The 22,058-nt window shown below is 40.9% G+C and overlaps 1 protein-coding gene across 8 annotated transcripts in view; it reads left to right on the top strand.

Moving 5' to 3' along the window:
- Positions 1–22,058, top strand: part of Cep128 (centrosomal protein 128) — a 378,006-nt gene that overhangs the window by 95,581 nt on the left and 260,367 nt on the right. For 7 of the 8 annotated variants that reach the window (XM_056985589.2, XM_056985588.2, XM_056985587.2 and 4 more), the window contains exons 12-14: positions 1,620–1,694; positions 3,718–3,850; positions 7,729–7,880. In XM_056985589.2, the coding sequence (XP_056841569.1) occupies positions 1,620–1,694; positions 3,718–3,850; positions 7,729–7,880 (360 nt within the window). Of the gene's footprint in view, positions 1–1,619; positions 1,695–3,717; positions 3,851–7,728; positions 7,881–22,058 lie in introns of those variants that run through there. The other variant, XM_056985590.2, reaches the window with a different exon arrangement.

The raw sequence follows: 22,058 nt of genomic DNA, 5'->3' as shown, positions 1-22,058 counted from the left end.
GGTTCTTTTTTTAGGAGCTGGGGATCGAACCCAGGGCCTTGCGCTTCCTAGGCAAGCGCTCTACCACTGAGCTAAATCCCCAACCCGAATAATGTTTTTTATAGTTCTACATATACTGTGTTTTTATACATCTGTCTTACTAGCTACATGTATAATTTGAAAGAACTATTATGTAAATGGACAAAAATTATTATGGTGACTGGAGAGGTGGGTTAGTAAAGTGTTTGCCACACAAACACAAGGGCCCAAACTCATATCTATAGCATTTAAATGAAAGCATAGCATGACAGTGTACTCCAATAATCCCAGGGTTGGAGATGTAGAGGCAGGAGGATCTTCAGGTGGGTTGGGCAGCTATTCTAGCTGAATGGAGAACTCTAGGTTCAGTGGAGACCTTGTTTCAAAAAACAATGTGCTAAGGGATTGAGTTGGATATTTGATGTTGACCTTTGATATTAACATGCATGTTTACAAGGCTACAAATACATGTACCCACACATGTATATATATATATACACACACACACATAGAACATAGTCCATTGAGAAATAATTACAGATTCATATGATGTTTCAAAATCACATGTATAGAGGCCTTTTGTACCTTTTTCTTAATTTCTATGTAATTGCCATTGGGTATCAAACCAGGCAATTGACAGTAGTCTAAGCCACAGTGGTTGTAATGATCTTACTAGCTTTGCATGCATGTGAATACATTTAGCTGTCGTGCTCTTCTGTAAATGTCTACTGCCTGTGTCCTGAGGCTCCTCCAGATCCTTGCCATGCACACCCACTGTTCATACAGTTGTTACAAGGTGGTAGTTTGTTTTAGCAAGATGATTGTTTAAGTGATTTATATATTTAAGCCCTTAAATATATAATACAAATTTTTGATATTATCTTGTTTCAAAATGTAAACAAGTATAGCACATAAAAGCTTTAAATAAAAAATATTAAAAATATTACGTCCCATCTTATTGCATTCTCTGCACTGAAGTAAGTGGGTATATTCTGAACTTTTAGGATATTTGCTCAGCTAACTGTGTTTTCTATGTATTTACCTAACGTCAATATTATTAATTAAATTTTTAATGTCTTTTTTGAATTTAGAAATTTAAAATACATTTGAGTATGAGGAATGTAAGAAGTCATGCTAGATAAACTGTAGTTTGAATTATTAGATCACTGTGGGTTTTGTTCTAATTTATAAAGTTGACCATACTTGTACAAGAAAACATTGTTTAAGAAGACATTGTTTTAGAGTTTTGCTAACATTATTGAGAACTGGATGGGGAATCTCAGGAAAATAGTAAAAATGACTATTTTAGAGATGAATTGAGGCTTGGGTAGGGGTCTGAGATCATAGCTGAGATGAAGCATATTAGGTCTCAGACATCTAGGAGGCTTCACGCAACCACCTTTATGTTAGGTAATTAACATCATTTTCATGGAAGATAAATGTTTATTCGTGGTGAAATGCCATCCTACTCATTGTGAGTATATCCTGGAAACTGTTTTGTTATTTTCTTCTTTAGCTGTGGCCTACGGGACACATTTTGTCCACTGGGCACAGTTATTTTATGCTTCGTTTTACATCTTTTTATCTTGTTTAAACTCTAGCTGGAGCAGGAATTGGAGATCTCGCGCAGGCTGCTGAGCCAATCTGAAGGGAGTAGAGAAACGCTTTTGCATCAGGTGAGTCTATCAACCTAAGACAGTCTGCTGTTTCATTAAATGTGGATTGAGTCTAGCTCCAGAATTTTTCTCCTTAGGGCATGTATGTTAGCACAGACTGCAGATATGAAGATTCAGAGAGCTCACAGAAAAGCCAGACCCAGTTCCCACTGTGACAGTGTGTTTTGCTGACTGCTGCTCTGACTCTCTACTTATCTCTCTCAGCAGAACAGTGAACAAGTACACTGGATGTGTGAGATAAAACTTCCCGGGAGCTTAATTCTGTTCAAGGAGGCACTGGAGAGTAAGGAGGAGGAAAATAGATTGAACAGACCTGTGCATGTTTGGGTTACTGTGAATGCATCACTGCCTTTGCTCTGGTTGTCAGGATGCTGCCCGGCTCCTTTTAGCCCCAGATGAGGTTTACTTTTTAGGTATAGTGTTTTGTAGCCCATTAACCCTAATAGCAGTTGGGAGCTTGTGAGTAACTTTCAGTGGTCATCTTAGTGCACTGGATAAGGGTATCTATGTTTCTAACTGCCCCTCCCCCTGTGCTTACTAAATCAGATGTGCCTCCTTCTGTTGGGCAGTGAGATTCCATTTCTCAGCTACAAGACATGCTCTGCAGGCCAGGGTGCCTGTGGTCATACTTGTTAGACGTCAGTCTGCATGCTCTCTGGAAAGGCACCTGCTTTGCAGAGCCTTTACATGAGTTTACTGACTTCGTCCTGCAGTCAGTGGTCATGGGGCACTCACGTTGGCAGAATTCACACTTTGTTTTGTGGATGTTGGGACTTAATTCCATGCTGATTCCTTCTACTTCTAAGTGCCACTTTGTAATCTTTAATGTCAGTTTTTGGTGCAGGTTGTCGTTGTGACTTTGTTTTTCCTTTGCTAACTTGATTATGTTTGTTACGGGTGTATTTGTTATATGGTGGAAAATTTGCCAGTCTCTCTGTATATATGTCAAAACAAAAAATGCAGCCCATGGCTTCAGAGTCTTACAATTCCACATTCTCCTGCTTTTCTGATATCATAAAATGCTAAGTCATGTTTCCTTCATTTGAGTCTAATCACCAGCATAGCATGTTTCCATGTAAGAAAGCAGGGAGAGAGTAAGAAAATAAATCTGAGCTGACGCGTAGTAATGGAGTGGGCCGAGGTCAAATCCAGATGTGTTTGAGCCAGATGTGCTAGCACATGCTTGTAATCCCAGGGCTCAGGAGGCCGAGGCAGGAAGGATTGCTGTGAGAAGCTAACCTGGGGTACCTAAGAAAAGCCTGTCTGAAAAAAAAAAACTCAAAAGAGTTAAAAATGGAGTTAGATTCGTGTCTTAGTGTTCTATTTCTGAGAAGAGACACCATGACCATGGCAAGTCTTATAAAGGAAAGCATTTCATTGGTTCTTGTTTATGTTTTCCAGAGGTTTAGTTCATTGTCATCATGGTGGAAAGCATTCTAGCATGCAGGCAGACATGGTGATAGAGAAGGAGCTGAGAGCTCTATATCCAGATCAAAGGACAACACGAAGAGAGAGACTCCGGGCTGGGTTGAACATTTTAAACCCCAAAGCCCACCCTAATGACATACTTCCTCTAACAAGAACACACCTACCCCAACAAGACCACCTCCTAATGGCACTCCCGAAGTGCTCAGGTCTATGAACCTGTGGGAGCCATTCTTGTTCAGAGCACCACAGTTAAGATGTTGCCCAGTGGTAGCACCCTTGCCTCCCTCAAAAAGGTTCTGGGTTAAATTCTCAGGACTAGAAAGGGAAACGAAGAGGTGTTAAAGTTGTTTGTCACTGTGGACACAGAGAAGGAAAAGACATTCCTTTTGAAAGTCATGGAAGAATGAAAAACCATGGAGTATAAGCCTTCTCTACTGCGTGTGTAGCCAGCTGGGCATTTAGCTGGCTTTATTGTACCAGGGTAGCCCATTAGGAGGGAGTGTTTTCCCCAGGGCACAGTTTAGAGTAATCTGTGAGTTAATTTGTTTCCTGCTTTTGACAGTTGATAGCAGTTTACTTTCTGACTTGCTCTTAGGTGGAAGAACTGCGTACACAACTTATTAAAGCAGAAGGTGACCAAAGGGGTTTGCAGCATCAAGTATCTTGCATTTCCAAGCAACCGTCAAGCCACCAGGATGATCAAGGGGATGACCGGAGGTTTAGAAGAGGTATAATCTGGATGCTGGGTGTGGCTTCCCATCCCTAGAGGTGCACTCCTCAGGTCATGGTTTATTCATCTTTTCCAATTTCTTAGTCATCTACAAGATTTTCCAACAAGTTGGCCATATTCTAGAATATGATTAGAATGTCTCTGGTGCTTGAGGAGACATTTCGTTGTCTCTTTCCAGTTTCCCATTTCCATTGTCAGATCTGCTTGTCTCATGGGTGTTGTCTAAGAAAGACAAAGGTTGTGAGGAAGCTTTAATTTTTCTGTTCTTTTCCTTACATGTGGGTCTTTGGAATTAAGATGTAAATGTACTGTTATTTTGCTACTTTCTTTTCCCCCCTAATTTTTAATATGTGAACAATTAATATTGGGATATTGTTGTTTGGAGATTGGGGGCTGGAATGCGGTCTCAGCTTGGTTTTGCACTGATCACAGTCAAATGCAGTGGCATCATCGTTTCGTACCTCATTCGACTGCTCCTGGTTCTTAAGGCTCTTCTACTGATGTTCTTATCCCTGAACCTTCCTGTTCTTCCAAGGTTGATTTTTGCCTAGTGTTCTATTAACGGCTTTTCAAATTTAGTGTTTCTCCTGAGGAGCTATTTAATCCTAGGCTTTAGCGATCACCTCTTAGAACCACCCTTGGGTCTGCTCCTACTCAATCTCGTGACTTCTGCCGATCAGTGGAGTTGCTTGTTGGTTCTTTCCATGTGTTCATCCGCAGAATGTACAGTCAGCAGATTTGCAGCTGAGTCATCCTTTCCTCAAGCGTGGTCTTCTAATGCCTTCGGAATTACAGCCTCCTCCATTACGTAGATATATGACATCGCTTTCCAAATCCCTGTAACTGTGAAGTGTCTTGTTCCTGTCTTGTGACCTGGTAGTGCCTTATCCAGAGCTCGTTTTAGTGACGCTGCTCTAGAGTGTTCTACCTATGGGAGATGCTTGAGAAGCTAATACAACAGGGCGGTGCCAGGGAGCCACTGGAGAAAGAGAAGTTTGCTATTTTCTGGGGTTTTGCATTTTATCTTTTTAAAATTTTTTGTCTTGCTGGAATTCTTAATAATTTTCTAATGATGGCTGAAAAACCCTGCAAATCTGGTACTGTTGTCTGACAGATAACATATTGCTATTACAGATATATATATATATATATATATATATATATATATATATATATATATATGTATATATATATATTCATGTAACTAATCTCAATTTACATAGTTGAGTTGACTTTGTGTGGAAATTGACAGCCGTAATGTTCTGGAAACATTGCATTTTTTTGTACACAGTATTGTACTATATAAATAAGTTCTTGCTGAAATGAAGTATTTTCTAAATAAAAACCACAAACAGACCTTTTCTCTTTCCCATCTTGATTGATGGTTTCATTTTCCATTCTGGATACTTCAGCCTAAAACACAAAGTAACATGTGAGATTATTTCTTCTCTCCACTCTTCAATGGGTCCCTACCTCTGGTCTGCTATGTGTCTGTCCCCGTCTCTCTCATGTTCTTTCATATTGTGAGAGAAGATCATACTCTTCATGGCCTAGGTTGGGCTAGCCTTGCAGCTGGGATCACTGCTGTATTCTCGGGCTTTTGGGATTACAGGCTTGTGTCACTCACTACATGGCTTCTGATAGCTCTCAAATCTGTCACCCCTCTTTTCTTATTCTGCCGCCCCAGCTTTGACATGTGTCAGCTGACTTCTCCTTCCATTGTAACTTGCCTCTCTGTGCTCTGACTGCTTCACACCCTCTCTTCTACACTGCTGCTCACCCTTCTAAGACAGGAGTTCTTCCTTTTATTATCTTCATGAAAACCGTCTACTACAGCATGTTGGATCCTTATTATGTAAAGGGTTTTATGTGACTTCCTGCACATTATCTCTCTAATTCATGGAACTATTCTAGGGAGAAAGGTTCACTGTTCACTTCAGTGATGAAAGAAAATGAATGTATTTCACCAGATTGGGCAGCCGGGAAGTTCAGATGCAGGGGTTGCATGTGGCGGCAGCTTCGCTGCATAAAAACACAGTAGGTGACTTTGCATAAGAGAAGACTGCAGAGAAGGAGAAGGCAAGGCAAGTCCACAAGTCCAGTGGGGGCTGGAGGAGGAGAGGGAGAGGAGGCAGGGTGAGCACAAATGAACACAAGAGTCACACGAGAATGCACATCTGTGAGAGGCAGCTAGGAAAGCACTGGACACAAAGCCACACTTGCAATAACTAACACAGCCCACGTCTGGGCACTGCCCACTCACAAGAGTCCCACAGTGTAACAGTGTTACAGCAGCAAGTCTTAACAAACGTCTTCCACAACCTTGAGCTTGTAATGAGCTGTCCCCTAATGATGCGCCCATCCTCCCAGGGGGCATACATATAACAATCCTCTGGGTCTGTGAAGAGAGCATGGGTTTTCTTTTCTTGTTAATGTTTTAAATATTCTAACCTTGTGAAACATTTTATTGTATATGATATACGTGTATGTATAATGTCTATCAACATTAGTATTTTATGTTTAAAAATGTCACTGAATTCTGTATGTATGGATTCCAAATACATAAATATTTTATGAAGTATATAATGGCCTATACATTTGTTCCTGTACATTTTATACAATATGTATTTAGTAGTAGGTAGCCACACTGTATGTATCATGAAATGTGTATGATATAGTCTTTGGGAGAAACTTGAAGGTCTCAGTGCCTTGGATGAGCTCCTTGCTGCGTTTGTCCCTTCCTGTCCTTGAATTTGTTGAGTATTGGGTATGCTGCATACTCAGAACCTACCTGGATAGCGAACCCTGTTTTGTAGCTGGCCCTTCATGCTGTTTTGTTACCCAGGAGAACATTCCAATGCCATTTCTTTCAGCTTAGTAGAGTTTGATTGTATCGTGTAAGTGCAGCTCAGTTCCCCATTCTCACTGTGTCCCTCCTGTTGTCATTTGTCAGATGTTCTTATGCTGTTGGAGAGCTCATATGTCCTCTTTTTCAGGGTGAAGTTTCGAGCACTTTACTATTTCTTACGGTGGAGTGTATTTTGTAAACTGCTTACAAATTTGATTTGATCATATTTACTTTATTCCTTTTCTAGAATGAAAATTATTAGAAAATGGTAGTGTTAAATTGTTAGTATTTATTCTAATTCCTAATACTTTACAGTAAAGGAAGTATTTTGTGTGTCTTTCCATTCTTATAATGCAAGTTTATTAACAATGGATTTTTAGGTTACCCATCTTCCCATGTGAAGGACATAATAACATGTTCTTTGTTTCATTGACCAAGCAATTTGTGTTGAATTAAATACTAATGAATGTATATTACTCAGAGGTATAATTTCAGGTATAGCCTTCAGAATCAGTGTCTAGGGAGAGCAGTCAGTCTTGCAGAGACTGAGAAGAATAATTGTTGTTTATATGTAAGAATGGCATTTCCCTGTCCATAAGCTTCTGGAGCATCAGTGTATGGTGGCCTGGTTGGCTTCAGTGCTTTGGTTTAAAAATGTCACAGTAATGTAGGCCTTCACAAACTGTGATAAACAAAAGGTCTAGCAGGGTCTTGAAGTAAGTTGTAACTGAAATTAGGAAACACTGAAAACATTACTGTGACTAAGAAAGCATGGCGTGTGTGTCTGCCTGTGTAGATTTGGGAACTATATGTGGTACTTGATTTTGCTGCAGGCTGAGGGGTGGCACTGAGTGGCGATCATGAGTGTGTGGGAGCCATGAGGCTTGCGATGACAGACCGTAGACTGCAACCTGCTGAGTACATGGCGTGAGCTAGGGCCTTCGACACAAAGGTTTAATGGTAAGTGTTCAAAAGTACGTGTTCCTGTGAATAGAGAGTAACCACAGAGCTTTCCGTTTACCTCTAAGGAGTAGAGCGGGAGAAACAGAATCTGGAGAAGCAGATGGCAGATCTGCGAGTGCAGCTCAACTTCAACGCCATGGCTTCTGAGTTGGAGGAAGTGAAGCGGTGCATGGACCGGAAAGACCTGGAGAAAGCAAACTTGGCAGCCAAAATAGAGGTGACAGCTGCCTTTAATCTCCATTTGAAACACAGTTTTAATTTTATTTACTAGAATTGCTTAAAGATGTCTTAATAGAAAATTGTATTATTTTGACAGCTAGTTTTGAAGGCAAATATATTAAATTAAGCTAACAGTTGATTGACTCGTATATAGCCCCTCCTTAGAGCTTAGATTTTCTTTTGGGACTCTGAAACAAGGTCTTTTATTGGTTTCCTCCATTATTTCACAGTGAAATCCTTCCTTCTTTTTAAACTGGAAGTTACTCATGGCCCTACACACAGAAAGGGGTTCTTCTCTGAGATGGCAGTGTTTTATTTGGGGGCCTAATGTGGCAGAGTGATAAGAACCAAGGAATAGCTCTTCTTTGGAATACTTCAGAGTCCTATAGCTGTAGCTGTTTGTCTGAGGTAGGTTAGCATTGCAATGAGTCTAGGAATGGCAGTTGTGGGTGCTCGTGAGTATGGGGTAACCATGAAGGAGTTGAAAGCGGGCAGCTGCCATTTCCCATGTCTTTTATCTAGCATAGATGAGGTAATTATCAGAATATATTAAAAATCAAAGAAAAATACCTTATGAAAGGAAATAACTTAATTCTAATTATGCAAATTAGATAAAAATAGATGGCAAATAGATATGTATCAGCTCCCCCTGCATCTGTTTATTAGTGCGGTTGTCTTCTAATAAGTTGCTGCATTTGAAGAGTTTCCATAATTATAATGATAGGTAGAAAATTGATGCTCACAGCTCCTAACTTTATAGAACCTAAAGGAGGTACTGAATGTTTCTTCAGTCTGAGTTTCTCTTTTTATCTTGTCAGCATGTCACTAAAAATACCTTTTGGATTTGGTTCAAGGTTTAGATCACAGAGATAGTAAAGAAATATTGGCATACTCTTTTCAACACTTTCTAGACGTTTAAGAAATACCAGAAATAGCTCCTGTGCCACACAATATGACTTCTAACATTTGCTTCCCGGGCAGCATTAGTGTGGCCCCGTTGCTGGTGACGGACGTGCCAACATTGCGTTATTGAGCAGAAGCGGGGTTAAAGCAGAGCACAGCAAACACAAGGAACAAGGGTCAGAGGGAAAAAGCGGCAAACCCCCGTGGGTTGTTCTTGCCCACGTCTTAGTCCTTGTTCTCTTCTTCCTGTTCTCCTCCCCCTGGTTACTTCTCTTTTATTCTTGTTATAGAAATTGGATGGTGTGTGGGAAGTCCTGCAATTCATGGGCATTTAAAAATGGTTGATAGCTTACTAACGGTCTTGAGGAGCCTGACTTTCTGTTTCCAGCTTAATAGTAATACACGGGAGTGATTTTCACACAGGCTAGACTGGTCGCAGAGGGTTTTGGTTTGCAGAGCAGCTAGAGAGAGGCTCAGCTTACACACCCAGTCTTTCTGTTGCTCTTGAAGTATTGTTTCCCTCACAGCGGCTTTAGGAAGACTCTGCAAAGATATAGTATTCATTTCCAGGAAAATAGTTTTACTTTTCAGTCCCCAGCTTCTCTGTCATCCTCCACTGCCCTACTTTGGAGACACAGTCTTTCTCTGAAGACCAGAGTGGCCTTAGATTCATTCCATAGCCCAGGCTGGCCCCGCACTCCTGCGGTAGCCAGTTGATTTGGATTTAACAATAGTTCTGATTATGCCGTGTCTGTTTTTCATACCTTGTGCTCTGTTCTCACAGTGATATCTGGTATGGGCTCTGTGAAAAATAAAGGTTGCTGATCCTGGAGTTGGAGCTGCTGACTATTAGACTGCCTCTGAAATGTAGACGAATGCCATTTAGTTTCTCCTGCACTTTTAACAAAATGTTAGATAATTTGGGGCTGTTGGGCTCTTGTTGCCTCATGTACTTTATAACCAAATGATAATTGACCTCCTTTAGTTGTTTGTGTGTGTGTGTGTGTGTGTGTGTGTGTGTGTGTGTGTGTGTGTGCAGCAACAGAAGAAAAACAGGCTACCAACTTGAGAGTAGGGGAATGGAACAGGTTTGAGTGACGGTCTGTCTGGGAGGGGCTTGAGGAAGCAAAGGGAGGAGGGAAAGTGATATAATTCTGTTTCAGTTAAGATATTAAAAAAACCAAAATTATTACTTCTGTATTTACTCATTTATTGTGTGTGTACCTACAGAGGAACACACCACAAAGTATGGAGTTCAGAGCATAACTTGGAAGTGAGTTGTTCCTACCATGTGGTCCCAGGGTGAACTCAAGTTGTTAGGCTTAGTGGCAAGCTCCTTTACAAAGCCACTGAGTCACCTTGCTGGCCCTCCTCTGTATGTTTGAGACAGGTCTCTCACTGTTCTTGAAGCTCTCTGATTTAGCTAGGCTGGCCATTGGTCTTTCGGGGGCCACCTGTCCCCTCTCCCCACCAGTGCTGGCTTACAAACATGCAATCACACCTGTCTTCTCTTGGGTTTTGAGATTGAACTTAGGTTTTGATACTTGCATAGCTGGTATCTCTCCTCTGGGTCAGTGTTTCTTTTAGTTAATTTTAAAATGTTAAATATGTTAAACAAAGAAATCAGAAGATGCACAAAATGAGATAATTATGCAAGTCCACGCATGAGTCTGTGTGATAGTGGTCGTAGCATTTGTATAACACTTGATGCCTGTTCCTTTTAACCACCATTCTCCTGTCGTTCTTTAGGTTCTCATGAAAAGGCTTGTTAGGTAACAGTGTTTTTCCTTAAAGTTCCCACATGTTCATCTTTTATTTTGCCCTTGGTTTCAGTTTCCCTTGGTTCTGTGTCTTTTTGAGTAAATCCTAACTTATCTCCTCTCCTCCCTCCCTAAGCTCTTTTAGAATATTTAGACTTAAGAGAACACACACACACACACACACACACACACACACACACACACACACATACACACACACACACACACCCATTGTCTTTTCATTGTCTTACAATGATTAGGATATATTCCTTCTAAATTTCAAAGTAGGTCTCAGTAAGGTAGAAAAGGAGCAACAGGATTAACCCAGCAGCCCTGTCACCAAGACAGAGTTGGCTTTGGTGTTTTGATCTTGTAAGACATCATACAGAATATTGTCTTGTCTGCAAATGCGTGGTCTGTGTCCTGCAGTTAAAGTGATCCTGGTGACTGGCTGCCAACTGCAGTGCAACTCAGTAGAGAGCAAGGTGTAAGGTGCTCTATTCACTTATACTGTGGGAGCCTGAGTAATAGAGCCTTTAAGGATCTATTAGCAGGCTCTAACTTTTTGTATCTGAAATTTGAAACCAGAAAACCACTTGCCAGTCAACGACAGAATGAGAAATATGGATGTCTGAAGGGCTGTGTGTTCATGGCTACCGTGAAGGCTGCTTGCTCCTTCACCTCCCATTAGGGGACATCTTGTTGCCAGAGGACCCCTCCCCCATTCAACTGCATTTTCTGTCTCTTCTCCCATTTGCTGTCTTTTTTTTTTAAAATTGGTAATTTTATTTATTTACATTTCAAATGTTATCCCTCTTCTCAATTTCCCCTCCACAAACCCCCTATCCCCTCCCCACTCCCAGTGCTTCTATGAGGAGGCCCCCCCCCCCCAATCCCCTTCTCAGTGCCCTAGCATTTCCCTACATTGGTTTGTCTTTTCTAACCTTGTTTCATGTGCCCTCACTCTGATGTTTATGGCCTTTTGTTTTGACATTTTGCTGTGCACAGATTTTGCTGTAGGCTATTTACCAGTGTGCACTGATGTTATAATGCAAACCTGTAGGGTACTGGGAGCTCTTGTGTGGGTGCGGGTTAAAAATCAGGTTTGCTTTTGTGTCCCTCCTGTGCTACCTACCAAATGCATTAACGTGTATAATGTGCTCAGCATTTGTTGGTGAAGGGAATAACAGAAAATCTTTTAGTAATTTTGAAAGCTGACATTGGTTGTTCAGTCGCTTCCTTCCTTCCTTCCTCCCTTCCTTCCTCCCTCCCTCCCTCCCTCCCTTCCTTCCCTCCTTCCTTCTTTCCTTCCTTCCTTCTTTCCTTCCTTCCTCCCTTCCTTCCTTTGCTTCTTTCTTTCTTTCTTTCTTCCTTTCTTTCTTTCTTGATTCCTTGCTTGACTTGCTTGCATGTTTGTTTGCTGTGGAGAGAGAGAGAGGGAGAAAGAGAGAGGCACCCCCCCTCTGTGTGTGTGTGTGTGTGTGTGTGTGTGTGTGTGTGCATGCGCGCGCCCAGGCTAGCAGAGGACATCAGATGTCCTGTTCTATCACTCTGTAATCTCTTGAGGACGGGTCCCTGATCCAGGAGTTGGACTAGAGGCCAGAGGCCAGCAGGCAGCAGGATCTTGCCCCCAGCTCTTTAAGAGAGTGCGGGGATCTCTACTTGGGTGCCCATGTCACGCTTACACAGCAAGTGTTCAGAGTCACTTCTTAAAAGCACACTGGTTTCCGTAAGAACTGTCAACCTCTGGGAGAATCTGCGCTTTGTCTAACTATTACCGTTTGTTATTGGTAATATGTAATAATATGTATTTGAAGCAATTGTTTTATATTGGAGGAAAATCCAAATGGAAAGAAGCCATGTTTGAGTTTGAGGAATCTGTGCATCAAATTCTCCCCAAGAACTTAGCCGTAAGTGCTTGGAAAGCACTAAGCATGTCTCCTTCTGTACACTGAGGTTGAACGTCATTACCCTTGATGGGTTCTTTGTATTCAGACAATTCCAAGCACCAGTCATGATTTCCCCCTGATTTAATCTCTGGTCTGTCTTCCATTAGCTTAATTCTTCAGAAAAAATTTGACTTTTAAATTCAGCTTGAAACTTGAAAAGGGAGAAAAAAAAAGAAACAAAAACAAAAATAAAAAAGCCATATCACACCAAGCTGCTAAACATCACTTAGCTTCAACCTTGGAGGTAATAATGGGTGACAACTGACATGGCGATTCACAGGAAAACATTGGGAGTGCAGTTCCAGAATGTACCTTAAGACAGAGAGGGCAGTGAGAAAAACCAAAGCCTGAAAGCCATGTTAGTAACTGAAGACAGGGAGGTGGGCTCTTAGCAGAGGTCTTTTGAGTCTTACATTTCCTGGGCAGATCAGGAGACAGTTGGGAAATGTCACTCCTAGGAGCAGGATGCTGGGAGGCAGAAGCTTGAAGACCTTCGTTTTCTGCATGTAATTCCCTGTTTAAATCTTGTTAACCTTTTCTAATGCAAATGCATGTGGTAAAGCATGACACTATCCAGAGGTCAAATTCACTGACCATGGTGGGACTTAGTGTGCTTCTAACCTTGTGGCGGTTTACTGAGCAAATGCTCTGTGTTCGGAAGAGTTTCCAACAGGTATCTCTGGCTGAGATACTTTACAAGGGAAAACACCATGGGGAGGCAGCACTCTCTTCCTGGAGGCTTTAGTTTAAGTCCAGTATCCCACCTCCAATATGTTAAGCTGGGAGTTTAAGAAGCTGGCAAGTAAGGCAGCCTTTCTGTTTTCTGCACTCTTCTGCACTCTCTCTGTGCTATGAAGATTCTGAGGTCAGGGTGTCTTTTTTTTTTTTTTTTTGTTAAGGCATCATTAATATTTAAAAGTTTATAATTTGGAGGTATTTAATGAAGAAATAATTCAGAAATGAAAATATTTTCAAGTTTTCCTTTCCAACATCATGCCAAGTCCTCATTTTGGAAACAAAGCAGACATATATAAGGATAAGACTTGTGCCTGCAGGGAGGAAATGAGGTTGTAAGTGTGGTCCACAAACTGTGGAGTATTGATAGCTTCATATTGGTTATGGACTGATTTAATATCCAAAGCAACTAAAAGGATAACATACAGTTTTGGACATAATAACTTGGCTTGGAAGGATGGGTAATCTGAAGCAAACGCGGTGCCGTGGTGGTGGTGTGCAAGGCTCCGACTAGCACAGGTATGGAGAGAAGGCGTTTGGAGGCTTTATAGCATGCAATTCAGCTATTCATACACGACTCCTGCAGTCTCTATTGTTACCTTACCTTTAGAGTAATTTTAACTTGATAGCATATCATTTTAAGTGGCAAATTAAATTGTTTTTTTTTTTTATATGTTTGTTTCAGGGAGCTTCCTATAAGGGCATAAAACGAGACTAGATTGTACTCAGCCTTACAAAAGTGCTGGTAGCCCTGTTATACTCTTTAAAGTTGGCAAATAGTAAAATTATCTTTGTACAAAATAAAGCTTAAATGATATATAACTCGATATATATAAAGTGTTAGTGATTTTCTCCCCAAAGCCATGAATGCCTTTAATTTGCCCTAGTTGCCTTAGGTAAAGCCTGGGCTTGTATCAAATGTGCAGCCTCTTTTTCTAAGGGGACTGCTGATCATAGACGATGGTCAGGCAAACTCTAGTCAGCTCTGTCTCAAAGAACCAGGTAGGTACTGCCTTTAATGGTGTCCTAAGGTTTTGCAGAAGAGCTGGTAAGAATTTGTATTAATTACCTTTTCAGTTACCATGAAAACATTTACCTGACTAAAAGCACCTTAACTGAGGAAGGCTCATTAAATAAATCAACAAAAGCAGGCATTTTGAGAAGGAAGCTATCACCTACTACATTAGAGCATGTATTATTTATATGATTTATCATACAGGGCCTGGTATTCACTCATCACAATTCAAAAAGACAACAGAAGAAAAAGCCAACTAGAGGTAGGCGTGTAGACTCTCGAGTATTTCAGAAGTCAGTTTGACGAGATATTATCATCACTGAACCTTCATCCTTTGGAGTGTAATAGCTGAGGTGATGTCTTTGGTGAGTTCAGCATCTGAACTCCCTCACAGGCTATTTCTCTGTTCTTTTTCATTTATGTGCCATATTTTTATGGTTTGCAAAATGTTATAATTTTTGATGAAATGGGATATTTTGATAATTATTTACTTCTGGTTTACTCTCCATCCCTTAAAAAATAATTTGGTGAATTGGAACTCTTGATTTAAGCCTGTTTTCCTGTGCCGTGTGCAGTGTGCTGTGTCTGATGTCATGTCTACATCATGTGATCAGTTTACATTATCTGAGATGACTAAACCTTTAGCTGGGATCTTTTGACATACTGACACATTTTTGATCTCCCCATCAAACATCTGGTTCATCTAACTAACGCTCTTGCCATCTTATCCACTATTAAACTTTTGTCAAATGCAGCCTCAGCAGTCTTTCACAACAATGTATTGGAATAAAATGCATCGCCCTGTAAGGGTGTCTCGATTGCCCCATAATGGCGACCTGCAATAGCATTACAGGCTAGCTTACACTGAGTTTCTCATTGTCAACCTATGTTAGAAGCTGGGCATAATGTCCTTTACTTTACTGTGTGGTTTGTCCTAGACGTCTTTGCCACTGTGTCGGTATTGGTGAGGTATGGGTACATGTTTTTCATGGATGCCTGTGTGGACCTGCCATCAGAAGGGTCCCCAAGCCAATCTGCTTAAAGCACGGAATTGTTGTATCTGCATTTTCTGTCTTTAATGTTGTTTAGATTTATTTTACTATTTTATGTATATGAGTGTTTTGCCTAAATGTATGTATGTATGTGCACTAGGTGTGTGCCTGATGCCCACAGAGGTCAGAAGATGGCATTGTACCCCTGATATTAGAATTATAGACAGTTGTGGATGCCATGTGGGTTCTTGGACACAAACCTCTGCAAGTGCAGCAAGCGCTCTTGGCCACCATGCCATCCCTCCAGCCAGGAGTCCTTTCTCTTAAGTGCTGCGTTAAACATCAGGAGCTATGTGGCTGTAATTATCAATCTAACGGAGTGTGAAAGGAATAAAATATGAATGTCTTTCAAGATGTGTACTAGGGTCAGACTTCCCTTGCGCATTGCTGGGACCTAGAAGTAAATTGTATGCCCCCTTGAGTTCAAAGGTAAACATTCTGAAGAAATACATGTTTAAAATCTGTATAATGAGTACCATAGTTAGTAAAACAAGTTAATATTTCCTCACAGAGATGAATGCATTTAATTCATTGGACATCATTTTCTGCATTTGCTTAAGCTTGGTAGGATGTGTCATTAAAAGTGCAAGTAGCTGTATGAAACATGTTCTCATATGTTGTATGAAGACACAAACATGTTCTCATATGACGTATGAAGAAACAGTTTTAATTACTAAGACTTCAGGGACCTAGTATGGGTCAGGGCCATATATGTCTTTCTGCTTATTAGGAAGAAAGTGATAACAGCGATGAGGTTGAAATTACTGTGCTAAGAATGGAGAGTTACACGAAGCTGTTTTTGACATGGCAGCAAAGTGGCTCTTGATATTTTATTTTCCCTGTAACTTGTTAAACGTTTGAATCAGTTTAATGTGTGCTTTGCTTAAGGTAAGACTTTTCTCCGAGATTTTAAGTGTGTATCCTACTTTGCCATTCCTGTACTTTGAAAGAAGCTTTGGCTATTACAGCCTCAGTGAGTGATGGCCTAATTTAGCGTCATGTAGATATGTTTCAAAGCCGCAGACATGCTTTGATTGATTTGAGTTCTTTTGTTCAAAGAGGCTTGTCTTAGTCCTCCTGACTGGACAATTGATGAGCAGTTCTTTCTGTATGGGTTCACAAAACACTGGAATTAGCCTGAAATGAGTGAGTTCGTCAAGGCATGTGATAGCATGTCAGGCTAATTTCCAACAGAGGTGAGTGGGGCATGATCTGATTGAGAATCTGAGAATTTCCAATGAGATCCCCATAAGTCAGTAGTTATTTTGTCTGTTCAGTGAAGGTTAGTCTTATGCACAATGTGGGAGGAACCTCTATACATACTTTTGTAACCCTAGGTGTTGTTATTATGACTCCAGACCAGGTCCTGCCCCGGCTTCCAACAGGCTTTGGAACCCACACCCAAGAGGCCCAGAGTGGGTGTCTACCACAGGACAACATGGCATCTCTGACTGCCAGAAATGGCACAGAGGGAGCAAGAAGATAATCTTTGTCTTACTTCTGCACTCCAGATCTATTACATCTGTTTTACAGATCTGATTTGTTCCTCCCCACCCACCCGAGACAAAAACCAGCCCAGCTCAGGAGGGTTCTGGGAGTCTTTGTTTGCAGAGCTGTTACTAAGGAGAATTGTTGTTTCTATGAATCTTGTTTCCAGTGGCTTGCTGACCATTGCTCGCTTTAGGGCTGCTGTTTTTATGTTTGTGACGAGCAAAGATTTGCACTGCAGTGCCTGAGATGCTGTAGTGTGTTAGTATGTGCTACTACTCACTATAGTGTGTTTCTAGAAACTGCAGTGCGGGACTGATAATTCTCTTTTGGTTGAGGAGTTTTTATGAAAAATATTGTCAGTGACACTTGTGTTATTACCAAAGATTTGTAATGAAACAGTTATTTTTGAAATCAACTTAATAAAAATATGTAAACTTTTGTCCTCTATAATAATTAAAACATAAAAGTTACTCTCTATGGCCCATTAAATGGCTATAATATAAATATCTGTATAATTCTATAGAGTGCATTTTTAAATTGTAGGACATTTAATGATTTTTTTTTTTTCGGAACTGAGGACTGAACCCAGGGCCTTGCGCTTGCTAGGCAAGCATTCTACCGCTGAGCTAAATCCCCTTGTAGGACGTTTAATAGTGTGTATGTAAACATAAAGTCAGAGGTATATGTGATATTTATAAATGTGTGTATATATGTGTATGTATATATAACCTTACACATCTATATACATGTTATTATATATATGCATATATGTATATCTATACCTCCCTTTATACACACATAAACATACACATAAACACACACATATGAACACACACATATGAACACACAAACACACACACATGAACACACACATATGAACACACATAAACACACATGAACACACATATGAACATACACTCATACACACACACACACACACACACACACACACACACACACACACCAGACAGAGCAGTTAGTAGAGACTTTGCGATTGATAGTCACTTTCTTCCCCTGGAGTTTAGGAGAGCTTTGCTCTCCGGTTTTTTCAGAAGTTAGAAAACTGGAAAACTTGACCAAATGTAGCAAGTGGCCTTCTCCCTTCACTGATTTTCAATAGAAAACACAAGATTTACAGACGATTGTATTTTCATTTGACTATCTCTGGTTTTGGGATTATTTCATGAACATTGTGACATATTAGTCTAAGTCTTTACCTTGGCCATTTTTCCTTTGTATTTGGGGGACCAGTCCTTGTGGTCACATCCACTTGTTCGCTGTCTCTGTCTTCCCCATTGTCCTCCCAAGCCCTTTCCTGTGCCAGCATCAAGGCTTACAGTGAAGTGACAAATCTGAAGGAATACAGTGGTCAGGAGTCTAGGCACAATGGCGCTGTAGCGCTGGGACTGAATTCTCACACTGGCTGAGCTAGGGTTCCTTCTTCACTTTCTGCCCCCATTTCGCCGTTCCTGCCTCTCCTCTTTACCATCTTGATCAGCAGTGTGAATCTTCTTCTTTTGTTCACATAGTACCTAAGGTAGTGCAGGCACCTTTTGCAAGGAGCACCTTTGCTAATTAGGAAGCGCTGTAGGATGAGCAGGCGCTGAGGGATGTAGGATGAGCAGGCGCTGAGGGACAGGACGTCCGTTCACACTTGGCAGCACGAATGTGAAGGGCAGTGAGATTCAGACAGGGAAGGCTTGCCCATGTATGTCACATGTATGGCCAGAGGCTCGGCCCTCCGTCTTCCCTACAAGGCTATGTGGTTCTCTGGGGCAGCAGAACATAGAACCAGGCCAACATATTTGTCTTTTTATCTTAGCAGTTTGCATATTCCCGAACACACTAAGTGTTGTCTTATTGAGTTAAAACATGCGTGGGCTGGGGATTTAGCTCAGTGGTAGAGCGCTTACCTAGGAAGTGCAAGGCCCTGGGTTCGGTCCCCAGCTCCAAAAAAAAAAGAACCAAAAAAAAAAAAAAAACAAAACAAAACAAAACATGCAGAGGATTTCCCTTAGGAAACCTGGCAGCACCACTGCACCACTGTCATTGTCCTTTGGAAGTCCCTTGGTGCTATAGGTTACCCTTATCTATTAGAAGCCAGCTTTATTGACTCTGCTTCAATTGAGTTAAGTTGAAAGAAAAAAAGAATTGGTTCTAAAAGTCCATTCCTGCTTTCAAAGGATATGTTCTGTTACTTTTAATGGTGCTATAATATTTGAATATGTTACTATTAGCATTATGTCCTTCCTTGATTAATCTTCCTCAGTTACACATCTGATCATGTTATTCCCTTGCCTGGAAACCTTTGAAAGTTCCAAGTGGATTTTGGCATCTCCTCAGCTTGATTTCTGATCTTAGTTTCCAGTCTTTTTTTTTTTTTTTTTTTTTTTTTTTAGCTTTTTAGAAAGAGCAGTCTTCATCATCGGCCACAGGGACTCACAGTATGGACTCTTGTTGATGCTACATTTGCTCATTTCCACTCCTTTAGACAGATCCTTTCCTTTTATTTCATGTTGCCTGTTATCTTCTTTTTCTTCCCTTTTGATATCTCACTGAACAGATAGGTTCTATCGAATCTACTGACTGAAACCATGTTTCTGTTAACTAACATGAGTGGTCCTGGGTCTTGCACCCCGACTCCCCACCCAATAGCACTTGCCCAGTCAGCATTTCTATGTAGTACTTTCCTCAGTGCCTAGCACATGGTCTTTGGCCTTGAACATTCTAGTTAGGGGATGTTTACCTCTGTTCTGCTAATTTATTCATTTATACAGTGTTTACATATTGAGATAGGGCCTTGCTATTGTGTTTTAGTTAACCTGGAACTCACTATGTTTCTCAGGCTGGCATCAAGGCTCAGCTTCCCAAGTCTTGGGATTACATGCTTGGGCCAGCGTGCCAGCAAGATAGGACCTCCTCCTGCCCCCACCCCAATACTGGGGTTGATCCCATGGCCTTGTACATGCTAGGCAAGTTCTTTACCTTGTACTATGACTCTAGCTCCTGGTTTTTTATTTAAATTCATGTCAAGCCTTATCCTTTGAACAGCCCCCCTAACCCAGTTTCTACAAATTTCTAGAAATGTCTGTGCATTGATGTTTATGTAATTCCTATTCCAGGATTCCTTTCTGTTTTTAACATTTATAAAGTCCTTTAGCCCATATTCAGGATTAATGCAGTAATGTATCAGTTGACTCACAAGGACTCATGGCTAGGCCTTTCTGTGTAAGTAAAACACTTACTTTAACTTTCATTGCTCACTTTGCTTCAACTCCTGCTCTCTAACATGTAGGCATTGCACACTGATTTTCTAATTATAGTATGGCATCTGGTGAGATATAAAAATCTGTTCTTGATTCCTTAAATGCGCCGCTTCCTCTTCAGGTGGATCTGAGATCTTGTGTGGGTTGTGATTCCTAGGAGATCTTGTTCTTTGACTCACGTTGTAAATGGAACAGCTTTGGTGCAGATCGCTTAGTGCCAGAGTTGGGATTTGAAGTGAAACAAACCTGTGTGAGGCTTGCGACTTTGCTTAGACTGTGTAAATAATGTGCTTTATGTTGAATGTCTATCTTTTTTGTCTTTGAGTTTGGTATGCGTGTTAGGCAGATGGTGCTTATGTGACCATCCCATAGTTAAATCCACAGTTAAACTTTCTACTGAGTTCACTGCTAGAGGGATTGTGCATTTCCTGTTTACCTCATGGGGTTGGGGGGTGGCGAGAACTGGACACTTGCTTCTATTTCCCGTGGGCGTGTCCTGTATCCTGTTTTCCTCTGCTCATTGTATCCTAAGACTGACTGTAAAGTACTGAGTCCTTTACATCCTTCTAGACTTCACCAGACCTGAGGCCTCTAACATAAGTACCCATCAACATTTTCCACTGTGAAGAATGAGAGGAGAAATGGAAATGAGCTGCATGAAATTTTCAGGTTTAGTTAGAAGACCTAATAACATTTTAATAATGTATGGGAAGTAATTCTTAGTTAAATAGGGTTTTTTTTTTTTTGTTTTTTGACTTTCCCCTTTTATAGCATCTAAACAGGGACTAAATGTTACAAAGTTATGCTACAGGGGCTGAGATAATTCTATACTTTCTAATTATAAAGTTGCCTCCAGGAAATAGCATTACTGGTTTATTTGTTTACTGATGATGGCGTCCTAGGAAGCCACAGAGGAAGACATATTAGCCCTTGGAAACACTCAGAGTTGGATAGGTAAATCGTTTTAGTGGTACCCGGTCTTAACTGCCTCAGTTTACCCTGTGAAGGAAGAGTTTGGGTTGCAGTCTAGAAGTGGGTGAAAGCTGGTAGAATAGGAAATGAGACCGTTTGGAATGGCCATTGTAGGAATTGGATAGAGGTATGGAAACGCTCCTGAGTGCTGGAAGGTGGCTCCTGTTTTGTCATTGAATTGACTAATACCCCTGAGTGATTTTTTTCTTTCCTCAAGAGATTCAAAGCTTGTGGTAGGGATTAGGAAATTGCCTAGTTCACCCACAGTTGGTGCTTTTGTTGATGAAAGAGTTTGAGAGGTCAGCAAGAAAGTGATTAAAGTTAAAGAATATGGAAGTTGTGAACCCTGGTTTGAAAGCTCACAGAAAGGATGCTGAGGGAGAAGTCCTCTCCTCGATAATGATTAGGTACAGCGATGGGAGGGAACCCACTAGTGTTGGTTTTCACTGCTGTTCAGTGTTACTTGGAGGTTGGCTGTGAATAGGTGTCCAAGGAAACTGTCAGTTTCTTTGGCATTTACACTTTCAGAAGCCAGGTGTCAGACTCAGTAGCTGTGCACACTCTCCTTTTAAGTTGCCAAATCAGATGAGAAGGAATCATGTTGTTGTCAAATGTGGAATCATGTGGTTGTTGCTCATTGATAAGGTTGATTTCTAAAGTGTCAGCAAAGCTTGTACCATAAGGGCAAATGGTAAACCACAATCACTAGGGTGTTCTGACCTCAGCTTAGAATTTTCCATGCAAACAAGTGCACACTTCTCAGTTTACTGTTTGACTTGGGTGGACAACAGAGTGACTCAAGTCTTCCAGGCTTCCTTGAACTTGGTGAACTGAGAAAATACAAACCTGCTGCTCTGAAAATGAGCCTTGTTTTCAAGGCATTGGGATTTGTTTGAAAAGAAACTCTTGGTGTAATGTCAATGACTTTTTTATATTGAAAAAGATTTTTTTCCCTCATATATCACGATTATGATTTCCCTTCTCTCTACTCCTCTCTGTTCCTCCCTCCCCACAAATCTGAATCAACCCCCTT

The sequence above is a fragment of the Rattus norvegicus genome, chromosome 6 (genome assembly GCF_036323735.1).
Source record: "Rattus norvegicus strain BN/NHsdMcwi chromosome 6, GRCr8, whole genome shotgun sequence".
Classification (NCBI taxonomy): domain Eukaryota; kingdom Metazoa; phylum Chordata; class Mammalia; order Rodentia; family Muridae; genus Rattus; species Rattus norvegicus.
The sequence above is the reverse complement of the archived record's forward strand: the minus strand, read 5'-3'. Positions and strand labels throughout refer to the sequence as shown.